Below are 17,195 nucleotides of genomic sequence, written 5' to 3'. Positions count from 1 at the left end.
AGACTTTGAGAGGTCAGTTGGTGCCATCAGGCTATGTCCTATCCAAGGTTGCATCCTTTGGGGGAAAAAAGAAAAATAAGATAAGCAGCTTGTGACAGCTTTTTCATCGAGGTCAGGCTTGCTTTCGTTGAGTCAGAAGATTTCTAACAAACAGTCGTCGCCGCGCCGAGGAACTCTTGCCAAGCCATCAGATAAGATAAGACTGTGCCAAGGGAAGCTAAGGGAAATGTATGTACACCAGTAGGTCTTATTGAGTGTAGTGGGCGTTCGACACTTTAAGTACAATGCCTTGTCAAAGTCTGTAGTCAAGTCCATGGTCATGGCAGCAGGCCTGACCCCTTCCCATCCCAACCACTCTCGCCAGTCTCCTTTCTGAGGCGGACAACATGTCCTACTACTTCTGCATTGTCGGCACGCGAGACCAACCTCTCTTTGAGCTCGAGTTTGGCACTTCCAAGCAAGGCGGAGATGGTGTCGCCCGATTCAGTCAAGAGGCACGACATATGAACCCTTTCATTGTACATAGCAGCTTGGATTTCGTGGACGAGCTGCAATGGACCAACAATCAGATGTAACCCTTCTCTTCTTCACAATAGGCTCAATCCATGGTAGGATTGCTGATGATGGTATCAGGTATCTTAAACGCATCGACCAATTTGCCTCCTCCCACATCTCCACCTTCTTAACTCCGACCTCCACCCGCTTCATGCTGCTCCACCTTCCCCACCCTCCCAACACAGCCCCTACCTCTCAACCCATGCCAAACAGCTTCCCACCTTTCACGCCCTACACTTCCGTCCCGCCTTCTACCAGTACCGCCAGTCGTGGCACTTCGTCCTCAAGTAGCACCAGTATACCGAACAATCCCACCAGTCCGCAGACAGAAGAGGCGATAAGACAGTTTTTTGGAGAGGTCTTTGAGGTCTGGCTGAAAGCCATTATGAATCCGTTCGCCAGTACCGAGAGCAAGATCGGGAGTCCTGTGTTTAAGCAGAGGGTCGTGGCGGCAGGGAGGAAGTATTTGTGAAGAAGGGCATTGTATAGGGAATGGACTCTCGCCCGAGTGCTTGGATAGGCTGAAAGGACGTCGGTGTGAAAGATCCCTCCAAGATTACGCATATGGAACGCAAACACTAGGGCTAGAAGAATGGGAGACAAGGTCGCAAGAAGGAAGAGGGCTAGAAGGGCCCGAACAACCGAAATTCGAACGGATGCAAGAAGTGGGCATGATCGCCCAGAACATTGCAGCACATTTGCATTGAAGGTCTGGGAAATATCTTGCCCACGACTATATAGAACGTGGAAAGCGGTGTCAAAGCGATACCTGACTCGACCGACTAAAATCCAGCTGGTGATATTCGAGGTATCGCAACGCTGCGCTGAAAATTGCCCTTGATATTGCATAGATATCATAACAGTCACTAGAGATCGTCATATGATGAGGAGCTATATAAAAAAGATAGCTCTCGTAATTAGTACAGTACGGCTCAAGTCTCTAACTATCTGAACATTGCAAGGGGGATATCGCCAAGAACTGCAACACAAAGAGACACATCGCTCTATGTACGAGAAATCCATAATTCTGCACCAAGAAATGGATTCACAAAGCTGTTTGTATTGCGGAAGGGTAGAAAGGAATTAGCGAAAATTTTCGTGCCATCATGCAACTCCCCTGTCCACCTCCCCTCTCCGTCTCCATTCTCGCTTTCACTCTCTTCTTCACTCTCTCCTTCCATCTGACTACCTTGCCTCTCATCTCAGTCCGTCTCGCTCTTCACGTCTCGTACTAAATCGTTTACAGCTCATCTCTCACAGTATCGGTCATCTTGGCAGCAGCGCTACTGACACTGCTGACCAAATCCTCAGTAGTCTCCTGTACACCACTTCCAAACTCAGCCAGCTTGGCCCTTGCACTCTCTACCGCGGCCATGAGTCTCCCCTGTGCACTTTCCATGGCTCCTTTCTCCGGGCCATAAACAGCCTCTCTGATCTTGGATTGAGTGGCATCCATAGCTGAACTTGCGGCAGCCGCGTTGTCTGCCACCACTGAAGAGACGGAGGCATAAGCATTGCTAGCAGCGTTAGTGAAACTGGCCGTGGCTGCTGTCGCCGTGGTGCCGTAGAGAGCGGCCGAGATGGCATCCTGCGCAGATCTCGCTACATCATTGAGACTAACTTGAGCTGAGTCGACAAAGCTTGGCTGAGTCCCATAGATGGCTTCACTAGCGCGTGATGAGACCGACGATGCAGCACTAGCGGCGGCAGATGTGCCTTGCTCATATGTCCCTTTGCTTGACCCATGATACGCGTTGCTTGCGGCCTCAACAGCAGCGTTGACTTGCTCATTTGCTGCGGCGATGATCGCTTCAAGAGTGGCGGGAGGAGTAAACACGGTAGAGACGACTGAAGATGCAGAGGCATAGACATCGCTTGCATAACTCGACGCGGAAGCCGCGACGCTGGCGAGTGCACCGGTGTAGTAGGCCGCGCTCAGGCGGTTCATGGCTGATTCGGTGAAATCCGGCTCCCTGCCATGGACAAGCTCGGAGAAGAGAGCCTGGACAGCTTGATATTGTGATGCGGCTGCGTCAGTGGCTTGCGATGCGTACTCGCCGGCTTGCGAGAGGACCGACTGCGAATAAGGGGCCGGAGCGCCATAGACCCTCTCCGAGGCTTGAGAAACAAGAGCATCCCAGTTCGTGGACGCTTGACTTGCAACGGACTTTGTCCATGGCGTCTCAGAACCAATGACACCAGCGCTAGCCGCGGAAGAGATTGAAGACGCTTTCTCGGAGGCCGCTGATGCCATGGACTCGACTTTGCCCGTTGAACTACCAATGATTGCAGTACTTGCAGCGGCAGAAACTGAAGACAGCGACGCAGATGCCAGGGAAATTGCTGAATTGTACTGAGAGGAGGCCGAGTCAAATATGCTCTGTGCTGGCGACTTGCTTGTCTTTCCAACAACTGAATTCGCTGAACCCATGACGGAATCCAGTTTTTCAGAAGCCTGAGATACTGCGTCGCTGTACTGCGACTGAGCTGCATTCAACAATGATTGATAAGCAGGTGTTTGGGTGCCGTAAAGTCTTTCTGACGCAACGCTAGCAAAGCTCTCGTGTTTTGGCGTTGGAGTCCCCATCACTGCGTTTGTCGCTGCTCCAAGAAACTCCGAGTAGCGGTCATGAGCTAAGCCCACCGCCTCGTAATATCGGCGTTGGCCTTCCGCAACGTATTGTTGATGGACTGGAGTAGGGGTTGCACCCATCGCAGTCTTCACACTGGAATATTGAGCGGAGGCGGCACTCAAGCTATCCGCGAGCCTTGATGAAGCAAGTGCTGATATGGATTCAAAGACGCCTTGACTTGGACCATAAATCGCTTCGCTGGCCGCTTTTGTTGCAGATGCGTGAGAAGAACTGGCAGCTCCAATCAAGCTTGAATAACGTTCGCTGGCTTCAGACATGAATTTCTCATAACCGGGGGTTGACGTAGATCCCATTGCCGTTTTCGCAGAGTCGAGTTGAGACGATGCAGCTAACATTGCATCCGAGTATTTTGCATCCGCTGCAGCGACAAAAGATTGTTGAGGACTCAGCGGCGTACCATAAGCAGCAGTTGAGGCTGCATCAAAAACCCCCTGGAAGTAGTCGCTGGCCGCAGCCAGTGCTCCAGAATAGCCGCTCTCCACTGAAGCGAACATATCCTCGTGAACTGACTTTGGCTCTCCAGTAACTTGCGCAGAAATGATAGACCTTGCGTGCGAGTACTGTTCGTTTGCTCTGGAAACGGCTTTCGCATATGCTGAGGAAGCTCCGCTGGCGGCAGATTGCGTCACAGGGGTCGAAGTCCCGTAAATAATTGAGGACGCCCTAAACAGAGTGAGCACAATGTCTTGAGACAGGGTTAGGTTCCACTCACATTTCTACAGCTTGGGCATACTTGCTCGACGCTACACTCGTTGCACTCTCGACGGCGCCTGTTTCAGTGCCATACAGGACGCTCGAAGCTGCCGCAAGTGCCTTTGAGTACTGTTCGTCTGCGACCGATGAAGCGCTCTCGACTGTTCCTTGCGTTGTTTTGGCTTTCATTAAAGCCTCATTGACGGCTTTTGTGACATCCGCGAATTTTTCGCCAGCTTGATTGACCATACTTTGCATTTTCTCGGAGTAGGTCGCATCGTCATCGTCACTGAAGACATCGTCGAGTATGGGCTTCTGCTCGCCAACTTTCTGAGCCATTGCTCCTCCGTATACCTTTTTCGAAGCCTTGCTTGCCACTGAGGAAGCGCTTGAGATGACAGAAGTTGCACTACTTGAAGCTCTTTTTCCTGGTGCTGGTGTTCCAGCGACGGTCTCGCCGGCGTCAGAGGCTATCTGATTGGCTTTTTCCTTGGCAGCAGAAACAATGCTTTGAACTTTCGGTTTGGGTGTGCCCACTACAGCTTCGCTTGCTCTCTCTGAAACGACGCTGGCTGCGTCCATGACACTGGAATTCGCCTGCTCACCGACCCCAGGCTCAGTACCAACAGCCGCAGCGGAGACACTCGATGCCGCATCCGAAGCTTTCTCGGTGGCTTCAGAGACGATAGACTCGACGGTACCTTGAGATGTCCCAACGACATGTTCGCTGGCTGAACTAGCTTTGTCCATTACTTTTTGAGCCCCTGCGGCGGCAGCAGCAGGCATGTATTTGGTACTGAAGTCATCCGAGGCATCCTTTGCTTCAATCTTCCATTGACCGACTTCCTTCAATCGGGCAAGTTCCTTAGCTGTTTTTTCGGCGGAAGCCATGCCTCTCGACTCGACTTCCTCTCCAGCATCCTTCGCCTTTTGCAATCCCTCGTGGTTCTTTGCAACGGCTTCAACCTTCTGGCGCCATTCGTCGAAAGTTTTTTTGACCTCGTGATATTTTGACCAGTCCTTGTAAGTGACGCCTTCCATTTGAGCCCATCGAAGGCCAATTTCTTGCAGGCCGAGGTCACGGATGTTATCGATAACGTCCAATGTTGATTCGGATGCCGCATACACAAGTGATTGAGTCTCCAAGTCAAAGTTGTCTTTCCAGGTTCTCAAGCTCTGTGCTTTGTCCTTCACCGTAACACCAGCATGCCTCGTTGATCTTGATAACGAAAGAGTAGCCCTGCCAAGGTCGGTATCGTCGTAACCTTCGGGAAGCTTCTTGACCAAGACCATTATTTCTTTCTTGAGCTTTACCAATTCAGATCTGGATGTCTCTTCCAGCTGGACAACCAAGGCCTCGCCGACTCCATGGGCCTGGTTTTTAATTTGGCGATCAGTGATCTCCTTCACGCGCTCCTCTAGATCTTCAGTTCCCTTGTCTGCGGCTTTCGCAAACTTCTCCTGCCAGTTCTTCAGGTCGCTTTCAATCTTCTCCCGCGTCTGTTTCGCTTCTTCTTCAGAAGTCGCAGAGGATGCGCTGGCTGCTGAGGATTCAGTGGTCGTGGTGGGGCTAGAGCTTTGAGGTGCGATCGACGCTACGATTGATGAAGTGCTAGATGATGTCGAAGAAAGCTGGCTCGAGCTATCATCCTCTTCCATGACGGCTTTGAGCTTTTTACCGTCGCGGTATCTACCAAGCCTCTCCCCAATTCTGACCAACTGAGGCTCAACATTGTTACCATATAGAACACGAAGCTTCGGCCATATGGTGTGGTCAAACAACACGACGGTCGATGACCATGCGGATTGGGCATATGGCAGACCGGTCTCGACAGTAAGCTTGTGTCCGAACGCGTAAGTACTTTCAGCATACGGACGGGAAGTCTCCAATGTCGGCAAAATGTATGTATTGTATATCTCGGAAATGCTGTGGCGGCTGAAAGCATAGTAGGGAGCAGCTGCAGCAGAAGCTTTGTTGACCTGTGGGGCCAAATTGGAGTCGTACTGCTTCTTGACCTGTGCCTGAGCGGTATCAATCTGAGGTTTCACAATGTTTGCCCACTGTTCCTGGCCATATGCTCGGGCCTGCTGGACTCTTGGAGCCCCATGATTGTCATAGCTTTGTTTTCCATATGCCAACGATGGGGTGTAGATCTCTTGGTTGAATTTCGCAACATACGGACGTACCTTCTCCACATGAGGTGCAGCGTATGATTTATAGAAAGGCTCGAGGTATGGTGCTACATGTGATCGCACACTCAGGTAAGGCTCACAAACTTTGGGAGATCCCTCGTTGAGATTGTCGAAAGACGAGGGACAGCGAAAGAGGGCAGTAATAACGGTATACCAAACGAGCAGCCTAGATTTCACACAGCCTCAGCATGATTAATGACTTTGAAGATATGACTACAACTCACCTGGCGATCCAGCCAAAGCCCTTACTTGAAAGGCTTTGTGTTGTACCTTTCTTGCCCGTAGGTTTCCGTCCAACGACCTGGCCGTTTGGTCTACCTTTGGCGGTAGTTGGGTCTATCGGCCGCCCATTCGCCTCTGCTGCCATAGCAGAGTGTTGGAGCTGTGTCGTAGCCACGGTGAGTTGGGGGAAAGGAGGTATGGAGGACAAACGTTGGAACGTCTTTTACAGCGTTCAAGTCAGTTGACCTCTCGGAAGAGCTTGGATAATTTTCGCGTCGAAAGGGAGCGAAGAAGGAATGACAAGAGAACGCAGGTCCAGCGTTAGTAGTCAAGAGATAGCAACATGTATTGTCATGGTAGATTAGAAGGTAGTGTTGGGCGTTTCCGATAACTATCTAAATCCTGCTTGCCCGTTCAAGTGATGCAATTTTGTCGCGTGCCAAGGATGTACTGGTACCCTCTTTGTGCTCACTCCCAACTGTCCAGGCCATCACAGCACTATTTATTTCACATCTCTACAACTTTATGGAACTCTTTTTACGTCCTCTTTGACCAAAAGCTGATCTGATCGTCGTCGACCTCCGAAGATTCCGAGGACCTTTAACGCTAGCCTTATTGGCCGCGACCGAAATCCGTTGCTCTTCGAATCCTCTTAGGCTTCCTAGTCTCACCAGTAAAGGGAGCCACATCAATAGAACATCAAGTACACTTATGGAACTGCACTTCTAAGCTCGCTGAGATGAGGTGTCTCCTCACAGTTCACGCATTTCCGCTTGAGACGACTCCGTCCCTGCCCTACCCACATAGGCCCTGACTATCTCGCCATGGAACCTGCTGAAGCTACAAATGCCGCGGGCCAAAACCCAAGGCCTGGTACCGATTCTGATAACGTGAAAATGCGAGTGCAAGACCAGAATCTGGAGGGAGAACAGAAGGGCTTGGATGATGGGAGCCCCGAGGCTATTCCGGACATCATGAATGATCCAGCATACGATACAAATGCAAAGGAGAAACAGAAAAGTTTGGATGAACCGGACACCTGTAGGATATGCCGAGGCGAGGGTTCCCAGGAAGAACCCTTGTTCTATCCGTGCAAATGCAGTGGCAGCATCAAGTTTGTCCATCAAAACTGCCTCATGGAATGGCTGTCACATTCACAGAAGAAGCACTGCGAGTTGTGCAAGACACCGTTTCACTTCACCAAACTCTATCATCCCCACATGCCTAGTACCGTTCCACTTCCGGTCTTCCTACGCCAGGCTGCAATACACACATGGAAAAGTTTCCTGACCTGGTCACGCTTCCAGCTCGTGATGTTCGTCTGGGTAGTATGGCTACCATGGTGTATGCGAACCATTTGGAGGGGTCTTTTCTGGATAGGGGACGGGGGCTGGGTGGATTGGAAAGAAAGGGGCATACAAACTGAGTCGGAAATCCTCAACGTTTCCGCCAAGCTTGCTGCACGAGGCACGAGTCCAGCGAACCAAAACTTGTTCACATCAAGAGAAGCTACCGCATCGGCGTTCATATTGCAAATCTCAAACAAGATCCCGGACCTCGTCTCACCTATTCGACGGCTGGTGACCTTTGCGGCTGGTGAACCTCTAGGGCTCAAGCTGTTGAAAAATCTCTATAGTTTCGTCATGGGTCGATCGTCGGGCGAATCCTCATCTTCAGTGACTTCAATGACTAACGTTACTAGTCACGCAGCCCATGTTCCACGCTCGTCATCCTGGCTTTCTGACGTCAAGTTCCTGAGGACGCTGACGAGGTCAGCTATGCTGAACAATCTCATAGTTGATGCCCTTGAAGGACAGATCATTACGCTGGCGCTTGTCACGGCTTTTATACTAATATTCTTGATCAGAGAGTGGGTGGTCCAGCAACAGCCTAATCTCTTTGGCGGGGCTGAAGCCCGCGTCAATCTTCCCGGAGCCCAAAACGCAGACGCTCCAGTGCAACAGCCCATTGATCAGAGACATCAAGGCCCCCAAGGTGAAGGTGATGTCGGGCTCGCAGATGCAGGTGTACAAGTACAAGGGCCAAGGGCGAGGTTGATTGCAAGGCCTAGACCCCGAAGACCAGTCCCCCCCAGACAGATTACGGAGCAAGGTGTGAATCACGGGGACGACTTTGCTACTGAGGATTCGCAACCTGAAGACGTGGCAATCGAGAATTCGAAATCAAAAGCTGATGCATCCGAGAATGACACCAAGGACCAATCTCAAGGCTCACTTCAGAGACCCGCGATGCCGGACAGGGACAAATTAGCTAGGGCTGCTGAGATTCGTCGCACTATCGAAGAACAGTCTCGAGTCTCGGAGGACGGTGATGACCCTGGGAACACGTTCCAGGAGCTTTGGAACCGCGCCGAGAACAAACCTTCTGAGGTCATCAGAATCATTGACGAGGAGGGTCGCAATGATGAGCTGAGTTGGATTGTGGCGACTATGGGAAAGATTGAAAATCTGTCTAGCGTAAATGTTCCGGAGGGTCAGATTGTTTCTCCGGCGGATAAACCAGTCACTGCAACGCTGAGCAATGAAGACAATGGTCCCAACAGTAGCCGTTGGCCGAGTGATGACGAAGGATTCGTGGTTCTTGATAAATTGTCACTGAATGTCAACTCGGAGCCCAAAGACGAACAGAGCTTGAGCACAGAACCTCCGCGAAGTTTGAACCAAGATGCAGTCGTTGAGGGCCCCAGGTCTCCTGCTAGAAAGTCACAAAGGAGCCCTGCTACTTCAGGGAGGGCAAGCAGTTACTCGCAAGATCACAAGGCCGTAGCACTCAATCATCCATCTGACCCAACCCAGAACTCAACAGGGAAAAGCGCGAAAGGTCAGGATGTCCTAGCTAACGGAGCCCAAAGGGATCTTGATACTGCTAGCTCAACTGATGCTGCCCTCGATAGCCCTAATGACAGCCCATTCCACCCTGAGTACGAGAGAGAGTCGGCGGAGGAAAACATCATTGCTAGTAATCCAGGTTCAGACAACTCAAGTAGGGAACTACTGCTTGAAACAGCGCAGCCTACTACTTCGCCGATTGAAGCAAACGAAGGACAGGCGCCAGCCGATTTCCCTCAAGGAACCCCCGAGCGACGTCGTGGCCTTCTTGAACCTATCACAGACTGGCTTTGGGGAGGCGATGCGCCAGCGCCCTCTCCCTTTGAGCAGCCAGCCGGTGATGATGAGCACATCGTAAACAACATCGCCGAGGAAGCGCCTTTTGTGCCCATGGAACACGGACATCCCTTGAGGGCGGCTGACAATGATGGTGAAGTTCCCGGGCAAGACCCCGAAGTGGTTGCAGCCGCCATTCAAGCGGGTCTCGATCCGAATGAGATTGAAGCAGCTGAAGACATTGAGGACTTAGAGGGCATAATGGAGCTTGTGGGAATGCAAGGCCCTCTAGCAGGATTGGTACAAAACGGAATGTTCTGCGCCTGTCTTGTGTCACTGACCATATTTTTTGGTGTCTGGATACCATACATTTCAGGGAAGCTGTTCCTGGTCTTTTTGGCTCATCCTGTCTCGCTTCTATTGAAGCTCCCATTACGGTGCTCTGTATCAATCGCAGATACTATCATAGATGGCTTCACATTTGGCATCGCCTGCACGTTCTACTGGACCGATATCTTCGCCCGCCTCCTCTGCACCCCAATTGGATGGGTCATACCACCTATGGCGAAAATCACTAAAAACTTGTCGGTAGCAGAGACGGCTAAGTTCTATGCAGAGGGTGCACTGGAGAGGCTTATGAATGTTATTTCTGCAACAGGGAACATTATGTTCGAGTCTGACATCCCCGCCTTTTCGGTCATTGCTCATGAGTCTTTGCTGTCCATTGAAGGCAGAGCTAGATGGCTTTTGCGTGGCGTATGCGACTACATCGGCTACTGCTTCAATGTCGCATATAACAGCTCCGGTTTTGAGGAAACTGCAATGGTTTTCGCCTCCGGAGTCGTCAACCAAGGGAAGGCACTCTCGACCTTTGTCATCGACCAAGTCCCAACTATCGTGCCTTCAACATCCTCGGTCTCTCATTTCCATCCGCTCCATGTCAATCTCAGCATGACACCAAGATCCACTCCCCTCGACTACGATTTAGCATATTGGGGTACGAAGGACCGAGCCCTCGCCGTGATGTTCGGGTATCTGTTCTTTGCATTCTTGGGAGTGGTATACCTCAACCTCAACGCTCGGATCAAAGGCATCAACAAAGCCGAAAGAGTACCCGGAGTGCTTGCGGATGTCCTCTACCAAGCTGGAGGTGTTCTGAAGGTAATCTTGATCATCAGTATTGAGATGATTGTATTTCCTCTATATTGTGGGCTGCTGCTCGACGTGGCACTGCTGCCGCTTTTCGACAGCGCCACATTGATGTCGCGGATCGAGTTCACCATGTCATCTCCCTACACTTCTATCTTTGTCCATTGGTTCGTAGGAACATGTTACATGTTTCACTTTGCGTTGTTTGTTGCCATGTGCCGGAAGCTGATGCGTACCGGCGTTCTATGTAAGTCCATCTTTAGAGAGTGGAGGAAGCCTTAGCTGACGTGACTTGACAGACTTCATTCGCGATCCTGATGACCCAACATTTCACCCTGTGCGCGACGTTCTTGAGCGCAGCGTCTCCACTCAATTATGGAAGATCTCTTTCAGCGCATTGGTATATGGGGGGCTGGTCATCGTGTGCCTGGGCGGTGTGGTTTGGGGTATTGCATTTTCGTTCGACGATGTTCTTCCAATCCACTGGTTGTCAAATGAGCCAGTCCTGGAGTTCCCAGTGGACCTCTTATTCTACAATTTCCTGATGCCATTAGCCGTCAGATTTTTCAAACCCTCGAAAGGATTGAACAAAATGTACAATTGGTGGTTCCGCAAATGTGCCCGGACTCTCCGACTGACGAACTTCTTATTCGGTGAGAAGAAGGAGGATGAGGAGGGCAGGCATGTACGGCGCACCTGGAGGGATGTTCTACATGGGACCCAAGGGGACGCGCAAAATCCAGTGATTGGCAAAGACAGGCACGCTCTTGCTCAAGATCGGGAGGTGCAGGCCTACTTTCTGCGAGACGGTAGATATGTGCGTGCGCCAGCATCAGACCAAGTTCGGATTCCCAAAGGCGCGCACACCTTTCTGGAAGTGGACGAACATAATAACCGGCTGGATAATCAGCCAGATCCAGATGAAGGTCTGCATGGCCGAAACAACGAAATGTTCGCCAAGGTCTACATTCCTCCCTTCTTCCGCGTTCGCATCAGCGCATTCATATTCCTTATCTGGCTCTTCGCTGCCGCGACCGGAGTCAGTATGACCATTGTCCCCTTGGTATTTGGCCGCTTCGTCTTCGCAAAGGTCACACTAAATCATCTCCGCATGAACGACATCTATGCATTCTCAATCGGCATCTATATCCTCGGTGGTGCTCTTTACGGGGTGCTCTATCACCACCAGATCACCACCTACCTTCGGGACACCCTGACCCCTCACACTCCGACCATCACCACTTTCCTCCGCAAGTCTGCAACCCTCGTCGTCCGCCTCCTGAGTCTCATCTACACCTACGCGGCTTTCGGCGTCCTACTCCCTGCGCTCCTTTCGCTCCTCATGGAATTCTTCCTCATCATCCCCCTCCACACCTACTTCAGCACCTCTTTCACAAGCTTGAACACCATCTCCTCCGAACGCCACATCATTCATCTCATTCAAGACTGGACCCTGGGCATACTTTACCTCAAAATGGCCGCTCGCGTCATCCTCTACAATACACCTTCTCGGCCAGCCTCCGCCCTCCGCGGTATCATCCGCAACGGTTGGCTGAATCCAGACGTCCGCCTAGCGACCAGAGGTTTCATTCTGCCTGCAGTGATCGCAATGACGGTCGCGCTGGTAACACCATTGGCCTTAGGCTGGCTAGCCAATGCCACAGTCCTGCATGCATATAGTGCGGAGGACGAGATCTTCAAAGCATGCGTTTACCGCTATAGCTACCCGGGGGTTCTGGCAATCGGGTTCGCGGCCACGTTTGTGACGTTGCTGAGTAGGGCTTTTACTGGGTGGAGGAGGAAGATCAGGGATGAGGTTTACTTGATTGGGGAGAGGTTGCATAACTTTGGGGACAGCAAGAGGGCGAAGGGAAAGGGCAAGGGAAAGGCGAGGGAGAAGAGGGCGGCTGAAGGGCTTTGATGGACTTGTGAGTGGCGAGGATGAACGTCTGGCGTTGGAGAGGGATGCCCGGCTGGCTGGCGTGATACCCAGGCGGGTTTGGCAGAAGCGGGATTAGAATGCATGCCCTGTATGTTGAGCATTTAGCCATCGATGGAAAATCTCAAACCGAATCTCATCTATGCGGCGTCAGTCCCCGGATTCTCCACGATTCCATGAGCAAAGCAGCCTATCCTCCTCTCCCCCATTTTCCCTTATCTCGCGCCCCCTTCCACAGCCGACATCCCTCACGCACTTACCCCGTATATCGACCCCGGGTCCCCCGCTCTTCGGATGATCTTTACCCAGCTCCGCCATTATGATTATACGTATGCATCGACTTATGTATGGAACATGACTCAAACCCTTTCCCCCCCCAACCCCCCCGGCGACGTCTTCCAGTGGCGCAACTGTAAGATCCTGGCCCCCCGCGATCCCCCATCCCATCCCGGCCCCCCGCGATCCCCCAACCCATCCCGGCCCCCCGCGATCCCCCAACCCATCCCATCCCTGCATGCCCCCCCTCCACATCGGTGGTCCCGAGAGCCGCACTGACGTGCCGAGAAAGGACGCGCAGCCCATCCTAGGCCACTGGAGAAAGAGGAAGTCGCCGAAACGGCGAACGGCGAACGGGGGAGGGTGTGGTTGGTGTTTGTTCGAAGCCCTGTGTGTAGGGAGGACTAGGTGGGATGTGGTAGTATCGAGAGCGTCATTGCCGTCGTTGATGGCTCAGCGCTGGAGAAGGGAAGGGCTATCTTGTTAGAACCCCGGCCGGCGTCAAAGGCGGCATTTGGATTGCCACATTCGTTGACGCAAGGGGAGTGGGTTCGGCAGAAGATCTGCATGATGGGGATGGCATGGTGGACTAGAGTTGACTGTTTAGCGACATCGGATGTGCAGTCGGTGGGCTGTGGTAGGGAGCGAAGACACAGAAAGGGCGTAGGGAAGGAGGATCGAGGGGAGAAGGAGATGCAAGGAGATATTTGATTCCAATGTATTTCAAATAGATAGTGCCGCAAGCGATTTGGGATCAGCGAACGTTGGAGGTCTGCGCGGTGGTGAAATTTCAGTGGCCTGATGCGAGACAGAAATGTCAACCTCCTCCATCTCCCAGCAAATGGATCCCTAGGGCGTCAGAATCGAGCACAACCGGCTTGGCAGATCTGCAAGTCTGCTTCGATGGACGTTCCCATCGGGAGTCCCTGCAGGTGTTCCTGGAAGATCGGCCCGTTGCCAGCTGGCAGGTCGTGGCTGCGCGTGCGTCGTCGATCCACACTCGGCGCCGTGCTGGCTCGGTTCACGCTTCGCGATCGGCGCGACGCCAGCAGTCATACCCCGGACCCGAGACCATCAAATTTATCTTGGTAAAGTAGCTGAGCCTAGCCGCCAGAAGGCACTCTTGCGAGTCGCAAGTTGCGACGAGGACATAGTTTCCGCGGCTTCTAAGTTCTAACCCAGAGTTCCAAGTTCCATGAGATGATGAGAGTAAGCGAATAAGCGCCGAAGTATCTTATGACGCAGCAGATAAGGTGTTCACCATCGGCTTGAAAAAGGCGCCATGATTGATAAGATTACTTGGCTTGCTGACAGCGCATGGAATTTATTCGGATGGGGACGTGATGGGTCAGGGTGGTGTCATAGCGTGGCCAACTTTGTTGTCACAAAATAGTAGTACTCTAGAACTAGAGAAGTAGGAGAGCAAGGGTCAGCAAGATGCAACAAGGGTGTCATGCAAGGTCTATGCAGCTGGCCGCCGCCGCCGTTGCCGGGTTCCTCTGGGATCCATTTGAGTCACAGAAATTGCCTTGTGAAGCTATAGAAAGTGGGCAATGTCACATCATGCGATACTGGGTACGACTCTTCAGACGGTATGATGGCGAGGAGACAGGGAAAGCTGATCAACGCTCGATGTGCCTGAGTATGAAGGAATGTAACATCTGGCGTTGTCGGAGTTACTCGATGGATCGGCAGTCGCGAAGACATGGTATCATCGCATGGTCTTTCGCCGGGGACATGGACCTGGTTAGGAAGCGGTAGAGACCGCATTGCTATCTCATGTCGGTAGACGCTTCCGGTAGAGTTGCAGATTCAGGATCAAGGATTAAGGGTCAAGGTTCAGAAAGGATCATAGGTACGTGTAGTTGGTTACCTAGGCTGTTGTGTCGCACGCAGGATGCTGAGGCTTCTTCATTATAATTACTATTACCTACGGTACTTCCTTTATTGTCTTTGCATGACGTTTGATGATGGGTTAGCGTAGAGTACTTAGGAGGCACCGTCCGTCTTAGGACCCTGAGCGTCGTCATCTACACTCCAGTATACAATGCTCTATACATGATAGTCAGAACCCTAGACCAGACCATGTCGGATTTTGGAAAGCACAAGGGCTGGAGATGAAAGAGGCGTGGCGGTCAGTGAGCTGTGAGGGTGACATGGCGTCGGGACTCGGGAAATGAGATGAGTGAAGGGTCCAGTACTAGGGCAACAAAGTACTCGGGATAGTACTTATCATTATTATTATTATTATTATGTTACAATTACCTTATTTTATGCAAAAAGTGAACAAGCAAGACTTGAGGCGTGGAGCTTCTAGACCGCCATGGGCCCGATGCCTATTTTGGGAAGATGGAGCCAACAGCCAACATGCTGCAGGCAGTTGGAAAAGGATCGAGTGAGCGTCATAGTCTGATCCAAACGGGTATGACCGTTATGACAGGCGGCTTGAAAATGATGGGGACAAGTCACAAGAGGCACCGGCACTGCTTGCTAGACGCATAGGCTCGGGGAATTCTCGTGGGTTTGGCGAGGCTGAGGGTGTGGGAAAGGAATTTGTTGGATGAGGAGATAGGGAGGAGGCACACTTGGCTGACTGCCCACGCGTTCATCACTGGTGCTGGGGATGCTGAGAGCGCAAATGTTCGGTACGGTAGATTGCTGCAGCCATTGGCATGATGATACAGGGGGATGGGGTGGGTGCATTCGCATTGATGAGTCTCGACTACGCCTTCCTGACGCGGTTGACGGACTTGGATACTCTAGCAGTCTACAACAGTTAAAGATCTGGGAGTCTTGAGGTACTTCGGTTATCCTTCTCCTTCTCCCTCTGCTTCTGGGGCCGACAGTAGCGATGAGGGTGAGGTGTCGAGATGAGAAATGGAGAATTGATTGTAATGCGACTGGTGGCGATGAAGGCAGAGTGGCGATGGAGCAGAATGACAAGTCAAAAATGTAACGTTATCTTCCGAGCTTCCTTCAACTTCCCTTACTTTTCTATTGGATTCGACACGCTGCGCTCAAGCAGCTGGAAGCTTGTTTTAAGCGTCATTTTCTCATCTTTCCGGCCTGCCATCGTGTGCCGTCACATCCACTTTCCCGTTGACTGGCAAATGCAAAGTGATTTAGGATACTTTCTTTAATGGGTAATTATTATCTAGCATGTTTTAGAATTTCGAGGAGAGTTTTGAAATGAAAGATTGAAGCCATTTACAAATTGTCAAAGGTCCATCAAAGGCCTAGACCGTCGTAGGCTTTTTCCTTTTTCTTTTCTTCTTCTTTTCTTTTCTCTCTCTACCTAGCCGGCATCCCTTAAGCCTTAAGCCTTGTTTTGCACATGTCATAAAGTTTACAGGCAGAACTTACCGGGTACGGTAGATCATACGGTAAAGTAGGCATTATCTAGTTTGCCCACCTGTACTCGTAAGGACTCTAATAAATCAATCAATGGCTGCCAATGAAGAAGAAGCCACACGCGTTGACTCTGCAATCGCCTACTCGTATGCCCACTTTAGCTTCGCGCCTCTTCACTTCCCTTCCCTCGATTGATTAAAATAGCAAGGGAAATGCTTTAAGCCTTGATCGCTTGATATCTCAGCTCGTGATGCAAGTGCCAGTTTTGAATTTTAATGCATGACACAATATTCGGCGGAGAAAAATTAACTTTCGGCAAAGCCAAAAGACATTCCTGGTAGCTGGGTCCGAAGCCAGATGTCATGCCTGCAGCGCCTATGCACGATGCCTTCATAGCCTTCCTACCCGTCCCAAACACCATCTTATCATCCCCCCCCCAAATTTAATCCCTGCACCTAGTAGTATTACTCCTCCTCCTCCTCTTCCTCCTCCTCCGCCTCCGCCTCCGCCTCTTTTAACAAAACACGCCAACATCGAAACCCTGAAACCCTCCTTGGTCATATCGTAAAATAAACTAACCTACTTTACTTGCTCACAACCATGACCCTATCTCTCACACCCACTCTGTGCCCTTGCGGTGTAAGACACCCTTGTAACGCGTGGCTGCAACCGCTCACCAAACAACCCCCCTCCCCATCCCCCACCCCACTCATTTGTAAGCTCCAATCCCGAATTACTCCATGAGTCTATCAGATCCCAAATCCGGTCTTGAAAGAGGCGGTACGATACGATACGATACGATACGACACGCCACACTAATCCCGCTCAATTTCAATTCCCTGTCTGCCATGGACCCTCTTCCCCCTCTGTGATGGATGGCGGGGAGGCCTTCTCCGGCCGAAAGGTCTGACAACGGGCAAAAGAGGCAATGATGTGGATGAGCGATCGATGTGGCTGCCTCGATCAAACGTGCTCACGGACGGTACGTAGATGCAACCAGATCCAATCGTTGCTTTTCTCGCCCCTGCTCGCATATTC

The 17,195-nt window shown here is 51.5% G+C and overlaps 3 protein-coding genes across 3 annotated transcripts; 2 read left to right on the top strand and 1 right to left on the bottom strand.

Annotated features, from left to right (window-relative positions):
• Nucleotides 1–386: 386 nt before the first annotated feature.
• HO173_011182 (uncharacterized protein) lies at nt 387–1,027 on the top strand (the record flags this gene model as incomplete). The annotated part of the gene is made up of 2 exons (XM_037313064.1): nt 387–571; nt 634–1,027. The coding sequence occupies 2 exons, from the start codon at nt 387–389 to the stop codon at nt 1,025–1,027; spliced, it is 579 nt and encodes a 192-aa protein (XP_037160113.1).
• A 768-nt stretch (nt 1,028–1,795) lies between these two features.
• Nucleotides 1,796–6,462, bottom strand: HO173_011181 (uncharacterized protein; the record flags this gene model as incomplete). Its single annotated transcript, XM_037313063.1, has 3 exons — nt 1,796–3,872; nt 3,922–6,261; nt 6,320–6,462. The coding sequence occupies 3 exons, from the start codon at nt 6,460–6,462 to the stop codon at nt 1,796–1,798; spliced, it is 4,560 nt and encodes a 1,519-aa protein (XP_037160112.1).
• Nucleotides 6,463–7,141: 679 nt separating this feature from the next.
• On the top strand, nt 7,142–12,512 carry HO173_011180 (uncharacterized protein; the record flags this gene model as incomplete). Its single annotated transcript, XM_037313062.1, has 2 exons — nt 7,142–10,838; nt 10,891–12,512. 2 exons carry the CDS (start codon nt 7,142–7,144, stop codon nt 12,510–12,512), a joined length of 5,319 nt encoding a protein of 1,772 aa, XP_037160111.1.
• Nucleotides 12,513–17,195: the final 4,683 nt, after the last annotated feature.

Source organism: Letharia columbiana (assembly GCF_014066305.1).
Source record: "Letharia columbiana isolate WasteWater2 chromosome Unknown Sc0000057_s0, whole genome shotgun sequence".
NCBI lineage: Eukaryota > Fungi > Ascomycota > Lecanoromycetes > Lecanorales > Parmeliaceae > Letharia > Letharia columbiana.
The sequence above is the reverse complement of the archived record's forward strand: the minus strand, read 5'-3'. Positions and strand labels throughout refer to the sequence as shown.